A 7,705-nucleotide genomic window follows, 5' to 3' on the forward strand; every position below is an offset into this window, starting at 1 on the left:
TTGGTAGGGGGAATATATATATATATATATATATAAATAAAACTAAAAAATCAATTTCTTATATGACAAACTATATATTTAGTCTCTATTTTTTACACCATAATTCAATTTGATCTCTAACATTTTAATTGTGTTAACTTGGTCTATAACCTTTTAATGTTGTGTCAATTTAATCCTTATTGTTATCTCTTGGATGTAAATTACTGACATGACTAATAGTCAAAATAAATATTTAGTTGATTGAAACTTTAAAAAAAATATATATATATTTTTGGTTGTTAGCCACGTCAATCGTTCAAAAGGTTAACATTATCAATTTTCATCCAAATAACGGTGGAGGCTAAATTGACATGACACCAAAAAGTTAGAGACTAAATTAAAATATGATGTAAATAATAGGGTCAAATATGTAGTTTATCTAACAAAAATTATAAAACAATTTAAGGCAGCTCACAATTGGGAAATTTACCAAAATTTTCCTTAAAAAAGAAAAAGAAAAAAACAGTTAAGTGATTTATTGGTTGGGGACAGAACAATGTCACGTGCGTATGACTGAAATTTCTCTCTTCCATCTCCCTTTGACAATTCGCCGTTGGCTCGTCATCTCTTTCGTACTCCTCCCTTTTCCAATTTGCTTTCTTTTCCCCCACTACATATATAAAGAGACCCCATTTTGGTTTTTGAGGAATCAAAAAGCTATTTTAATTTTTGAGCTGTTGGTGGGCTTCAAGCAACAAACAATGGCTTCCATCAACATCTCATGTCCTTCAAATACATCTCTCTCTCACCTGCAGTAAGCTTCTTCTTTTCTCTTCATTTTCCTTTCTAATGCTTATATATTTGAAATTTCTATCACCTTTACAATTCACTTATTGATTGTTTGAGCTAAAACTCCATCTGGGTGTTGTTGGTTTTTTTCTTAAATCTTCTAAAACTTTATAGTTGAATGTGATTTGTTGACCCGCTTGGGTTTTTTTAATGGTCAATTGTGTCATATCATATATTCAAATTCATCATCTTTGTGATGGGAAATACCATTATGTTAACTATTTTTGATGTTGTTTGCTTATTGTGGCACTTGTTTATTATTGGTATTGTATATGGGGATGTGGGTTTTCTCCCTTATACTGATCTGATCTGATCCAACTTTTTTTAAGGATGTGCAATTTTTAGTATTAAAGATAGGGTGTAAGATTGACATGATGCTATTATGTTAAGTAGAAAGCTACTTTTCTGTTTAATTGCTGAGTAACATGGTGGTTGATAAAAACCAACGAGCTCTAGCTCAGTTGGTGCCTCCTCCCCTTATAAGTTCTAGGTGGAGGGTGAGGTTGTGGGTTCAAGACTCATTGGGTGCGTGTCTAACTTACCAATAACAAAAAATGAGGTTGAAAAAAAGTAAATTTCTGTTTTCACTTGTTTCTATAATTTGGTTTAGTCGAAACACATCTCTACCAAGCCACTAAATTCCACAGGGCAAAGTCGAGTGTCGGCTTTTTTTTTAGCTAGTCTTAAATAATATATATATCAGTGATTTGAATTCTTGCATCTGTTTGGTTCTGTAATTGTGTTTCAGAAACCTTTTTAAAAAAAAGAGTTTTTAAAGGATGATAATGAAGTTTTCAAACATGCTGATTTAAGTGTTTTCTTTTTTGATAGCATAGAGCATAAAGTGATGAATATCAAATAATGTTCTCTCCATAGACTGCATTGAAAATAAAAAGATCTTGAAAAGTAGGTTACTGAATGCACCTTGGTTCTGTTTTTGTTCTTTTGTGTCTTTAGAAACTGATAAGTTTCAGTGGAGGCCAGAACCAAACAGATCCTTGATTTGCCGTTATATTTCTACATTTGCTTGATAGCCAAATGAAGCGGATATTTTTATGCCATGTAATTGGCTGGTCCTTATAAAATTGTGATTAGTTTAAACTCCTTGCATTAAGTGCTTTGCATTGACATGGCTGTTGCACATCTATTTTTTTTTACCCCTTTCTAGCAGATATTATTAATTCTCTACTCTTATGAACACTAAAAGCATCTCTTGCATAACAAGCTGGCAAAGCTCATGGAGCCTCATCTTGTAATTCACTTTGTTTACATTTTTTAGATTGAGAGATCCCCAAGTCAACTAAAATCTACTGCAAATTACCCAGCTAGACTACCATTGGCCCAAACAATACCATAAAGCCCTATATGTCTTGATCCAACTTGGAGTTGGTCATGCATTTTTGTCCACTACTTTGCAATGTTTTATTTAATCATGGGCATGGATTTCCATTTCCATAACCTTTCCTCTCCAAAATAATGAATTTTTTTTAGCTTCACGTTGGTAAAAAGTATGTATAATGGTTCCTATGCTATATCAACTTTTCAAAAACGTGATCTCTTCTTCTGGGCCTTGAGGGGTACTTAAACTGGATAGTTTCCACATTCTGGCATAAAAAAAAAAAAAAAAAAAAAAAAAAAATCTATGGTCCTTAATTTGTTATATTGAGATTTGCATCATAAACATTCTTTTATAGACATGGTCCAAGTGAATATGGTATTTTAATGCCAAGCTCGTTGTGCTTCCTTTCTACTGCTTCTGCCATTACATCTCGGTACTTATTAACCTTCTCTTGAATTTAGAGTATGCAAAAACTTCAAATTGTTCAATGGATTGCATGGAGTTAATCTTTCTGTGGCAAAAGGGTATGCATCCAATTTGCCCTCGATCCAGCTGGGTGGCAAATCCTTAAGTTTTGAAGGTGTTGGTAGAACTAGAGCTACAGTGATATCTGGAGAAGGTGACCTTCTGTCTTATGCCAATGAAAATAATGTTGAGGAAAATAACACTCTCATTGGAGATCAATCGGTTGGGATTGAGATACAGCCTGATAGAGTTGCGTTTGGAACACTTGCAGCTGATACTGCTCTTACAAGTGGTGCTTTTCCCATTGAAAATGATGAATTTGATTTGGATTCCCCTACCAAAGGTTTTTCTTCCATCCCAGAGGCCATTGAAGACATTCGCCAGGGAAAGGTAGCCTGTTTCCTGATTTTTGTCTTGTTATGAAACCTATTAGCAATGAACTTTTGATTTTCCACCATATTTTAGTAGTTGTTATTCCATCACTTATTTTGTACAGTGATGCAGATGGTAGTGGTTGTGGACGATGAGGACAGAGAAAATGAAGGAGATTTAATAATGGCTGCACAATTAGCAACACCTGAGGCTATGGCTTTTATAGTGAAGCATGGAACTGGGATAGTTTGCGTGAGCATGAAAGAAGAAGATCTGGAGAGATTACAAATCCCTTTGATGGTAACCCAGAAGGAAAATGAGGAGAAGCTTTGTACTGCATTCACTGTGACAGTGGTATGTACTTTTCCTAGTTGACATCTATAAATTTTGAGTTTTTTTTTTTTGTCATCTTAATATTTTTGTCTTGGGTATCATATAGATTTGAATTTAGACAAACTATTATCCCATCAAGAGTCGAGTCCTTTGAACTTTTGAAAAAGGGTTTTGTCTGAAATTGCAGTTATATAATGCATTGTATGTTCACAAAGTAGGCCATTTCGACAAATTCTAAATGTATTATTAATTATGTATTTAAGGGATATTAGTGATTGTTATATTGTACGTGCAATCAAAGGGTGAGAACACGGATCATTTGCTATCCATTGTGCAATTTCTGTGTAGATGGGCTTTTGACTTTGTATTGTTCTGCAAATGATGGGTGATGCCTAAATCGGTGAAATATGTTGCTTCAGTATTGAAGAAGGAGACCTAATCCTTTGAGATATAGAGTGGACTATAGTACTATCATGTCTCATGTGAACTTTATGGAAAGAGAGGAATAGAACTTTTTCCTTGATTTTTTGTACTCATTTCAGATTTTTAATATATTTATTCACTACGTTTTTATAAGGATTTTGGTGATTGTGATTATGGAAATAATAATAAAACCTATTAAACGTCTACTGTCTCAAAGAAGTTGAATTTGATAGTGACTTTTGATATAGGATGAGTATTTTGCTCTACTTTTAGTATATAATTGGCTTTTTTAGTATTTAAATAAATTATCTTTTTGATAACTATAGTTGATTTCATCCTTGTTAATTATTTTTATAGGACGCCAAAAATGGTACAACCACAGGGGTATCAGCTCGTGATAGGGCAACAACAGTATCGGCTCTTGCATCCAAAGATTCAAAACCTGATGATTTCAACCGCCCAGGCCATATTTTTCCACTGAAATACAGAGAAGGTGGTGTTTTGAAAAGAGCTGGGCATACAGAAGCTTCTGTTGATCTTGCCATGCTTGCTGGGTTGGATCCCGTTGGAGTTCTATGTGAGGTTGTGGATGATGATGGTTCCATGGCTAGATTACCAAGGCTTCGTCAATTTGTAGAGCAGGAGAAGTTGAAAATTATATCTATTGCTGATCTGATTAGGTAAATATTGTTTTGAAGATTCTTAATTATACGCCTTTTACAAAAACATATGGTTGATTTTCTTTATTAATGCCTATATGTTCATCTTCAGTGAAAATGTAAGGAGATCAAATTTATTGATTGAATCCAACCCCCTTTAAGAGCCAGCTGATTATTACATTGCAAATTGCCTTAACACCATCAGAATGTGGCGAGTTATATATGAATGATTATATACATCATAGCTGCGAATTAATGTTTTTTTACTTGAATTTTAATGTCAAGTTTTTTTTTTTTTTTTTTCATACTAATCAATGTTGAATTTTATAAATTTTCAAGTGATAGTTGGAAAGTCAACCCTCTTTGGTTGCCCTATTTGGTTGCTTAAGATATGCACAACTTGGATGAGTATTATCAAGCTTCAGGCTAAACTGGGACCTTAGGCCAACACAAAATGGTTAATAGGGCAGGCTGTCAACTCAAAATCTGTTTCATTTTAGGGTGTTAAACTGGCCAGGGTCCCCAAAACACTGATTTGTGTGTGTGCTTGTGGTGTTTGGGTTTGTGTGTGTGTTTTTTGTTTTTGGTAGGGTGGATGGGAGAGTGGCAAGTTTGCTTATGTCAAGTAGTAACTTCTATTGAGGTGTTTGATATCCAATTTATTTGTAGTTTTGGTGCTTTTTCATTGGAACATAAAAGAGATCATTGTTCTAACATCGATAATCCTTGTCAGGTATAGAAGGAAGAGAGATAAATTAGTAGATCGCTCTGCTGCTGCCAGGATACCTACCATGTGGGGCCCATTTATGTCCTACTGCTATAGATCCATCATAGATGGGATTGAGCACATTGCAATGGTTAAGGTAAGTGATGCTTGTAATTTTGATAGTTAAGACTGATTTTTATTTTTCTTAATCTCACAGCAAACACAAATAAAATTGCTTGAAGGCCCAATGGTCTTTGGACAATGGTTTCCCTGTCATATTGGTGTCTGAGTTTATCAAGAAAATAAAAATAAAAATAAAAATTAATAGAGGGTGCCATTAATAGGCTACTCAAATTCTTTTGGTATTGTGGTTTCCAGAATGTACCACAATTTGTCTCAATCTGTTATGTCGTATGTGTGCATGTGTGCAAAAGGGGAGGGAGATATATATATATATATATGTTATTGAGTATATGCATTAAAAATCCTCTGGTCTGTACAAAAAATTAAAACCAAAGGGAGAGCCATTATGTACATCCATTTGGGTAAGCTACTTTAATGGAGTCAGAACTCTTATGGTTGCCACTAGCATGACAAATAAAATTTAAAATTACATTTTTTTAAGGTATAAGGATTTTTTTTCCCCATTATTATTTGTCATATTGATTTTAATCATGTAAACATGAAAACAGGGTGACATTGGGGATGGGCAAGATATTCTTGTGAGAGTACACTCGGAATGTCTCACAGGTGATATATTTGGATCAGCCAGATGTGACTGTGGGAATCAGTTGGCACTTGCCATGCAGCAGATTGAGGCTGCTGGCAGGGGTGTACTTGTGTACCTCCGTGGACATGAAGGGAGAGGCATTGGTTTGGGCCACAAACTTCGTGCTTATAATCTACAGGATGATGGGTGTGATACAGTGGAAGCCAATGAGGAGTTGGGATTGCCCGTTGACTCCCGAGAATATGGCATTGGTGCTCAGGTACTTTAGAGTTTGATTTCTATGTTGCAAATTGGACAAACCAATATTTATCTCTTGCATCTGGCTTATGCGTCATCTGTCTCACAACATGTGGGCTTCACACAATTGCGGGATCCACAGGTTGTAAAGAATGCATATGTCGATTTAACAAAGCATTTGACTTAATTTTAATCATGACCCTGTCAAATGCTTTTGGAAACAAGATTTACTTTTGGGCATACTTTGATAACAAGATGAAATGCCATCTTTTGGTGCGGACTCCAAATGCACAAGATTTCAGATCTTACAACAACTTACTAGGTATAAAAAGTTGGTTTTCACTGTTCAATGCAACAATTGTGCATTGAATTACCTTAATGGGGTAAAATAAAGCAGACACTTAAAGATTATAGTGTTGTTGATTCAATAAAAATAATTACTACTTATTTAATATGCTAATAATTGTATTTCAAATTTTTTAATCAGGATTTAAAACATAAAATGCATCTTTCCCCTGTTTAAATGCTCAATTCGAATAAAAATTTATATACAATAACAACTAATTAAATTGTAAACAGTACAATCCTTAAAAACATATAATGGTGCTTTGTTAAAACAAGAAGCTGAAAACAGTAATTCCAACCTGAAATACTTAAAACATGTTTAAGTTGCCTTCTTTTTTACATTAATTTTATTGCCTTTGTTACTGCAGATTCTTAGGGATTTGGGTGTTCGAACAATGAAGCTGATGACAAACAATCCTGCCAAGTATGTTGGGCTCAAGGGTTATGGTTTGGCAGTTGTGGGCAGGGTCCCTCTATTAACACCCATCACAACCGAAAACAAGAGATATTTGGAGACGAAGCGTTCTAAAATGGGTCATGTCTATGGATTAGAATTTAATGGCCACTTAAGCAATCTTATCAGTGGCAATGGTAAACCGAGTGTCAGTCGTCCTTCTGATGCAGCATCTGAGACATAAGTCATGATGCATGCCCCTAAAATGGTACACTAGTTTATGCAGCAGAAATGGGACTCACACAATTCAAGTGTGAAATACAGATAATCCTAGCTTTGAGGAAAGTGTTGTTATCAATCAGACAATACACTAAAATTTGTCAATTGATTTAAAATTACTCAGCCTGAATCCAAGGCATTGCTACGTGTCTAGCCAAAAACTCTCTTACAAAATTTTGGCAATTAATTGTACTGTATTGTCATTCATTCTATCATCTTAAATATTGTAATTATAACAAAGGAAATAAATCCCATTTTTTGTAAAATTTAGATTGTCTGATGGCTAGGTGAATTTCTGAATTATTGTTCATGAAGATGTGACAACCGAGTGATTTCTCTTTAAGATTTCAATGTTCTACCAAGGCTAAATGTGGTACTTTTGACGTATTTTATTGATAATTAATGCAACAAGCTAGAGCTATCTAGAGGTAATTTGTAGGCTAGCATGCATTTGGGAGACAATAGCGATTCAGTAAAGTAGTATCTCGAGTTTTATGGGCTCGAGTTCAATATAAAAACTCGAGTCTCAAAGACTCGAGTTTCACTTGCTGATCTGGAGGTTTTTTGCCACGTAGATCTCGAGTCTTATAAACTC

General features: G+C 34.5%; 1 protein-coding gene across 2 annotated transcripts; it reads left to right on the forward strand.

The window, feature by feature from the left end:
* Positions 1 to 577: 577 nt before the first annotated feature.
* Positions 578 to 7,376, forward strand: LOC126705509 (bifunctional riboflavin biosynthesis protein RIBA 1, chloroplastic). Of its 2 annotated transcripts, XM_050404564.1 has the most exons (8): positions 578 to 793; positions 2,629 to 2,786; positions 2,904 to 3,022; positions 3,137 to 3,358; positions 4,118 to 4,440; positions 5,153 to 5,282; positions 5,818 to 6,114; positions 6,806 to 7,376. In XM_050404564.1, the coding sequence occupies exons 1-8, from the start codon at positions 741 to 743 to the stop codon at positions 7,073 to 7,075; spliced, it is 1,572 nt and encodes a 523-aa protein (XP_050260521.1). In that variant the 5' UTR covers positions 578 to 740; the 3' UTR covers positions 7,076 to 7,376. The 2 variants fall into 2 exon arrangements, with proteins under 2 accessions (XP_050260521.1, XP_050260520.1); XM_050404563.1 differs by having other exon boundaries at positions 2,629 to 3,022.
* Positions 7,377 to 7,705: the final 329 nt, after the last annotated feature.

The sequence above is a fragment of the Quercus robur genome, chromosome 11 (genome assembly GCF_932294415.1).
Source record: "Quercus robur chromosome 11, dhQueRobu3.1, whole genome shotgun sequence".
Lineage (NCBI taxonomy): Eukaryota > Viridiplantae > Streptophyta > Magnoliopsida > Fagales > Fagaceae > Quercus > Quercus robur.

Bases quoted from the DNA above. Each gene is read 5' to 3' on its own strand.
- LOC126705509 (XM_050404563.1), top strand. From the start codon at position 741: ATGGCTTCCATCAACATCTCATGTCCTTCAAATACATCTCTCTCTCAC. The intron at 794-2,628 runs GTAAGCTTCTTC...TCTTGAATTTAG, and splicing joins ACATCTCTCTCTCACCTGCA to AGTATGCAAAAACTTCAAAT. The intron at 4,441-5,152 runs GTAAATATTGTT...AATCCTTGTCAG, and splicing joins TCTATTGCTGATCTGATTAG to GTATAGAAGGAAGAGAGATA.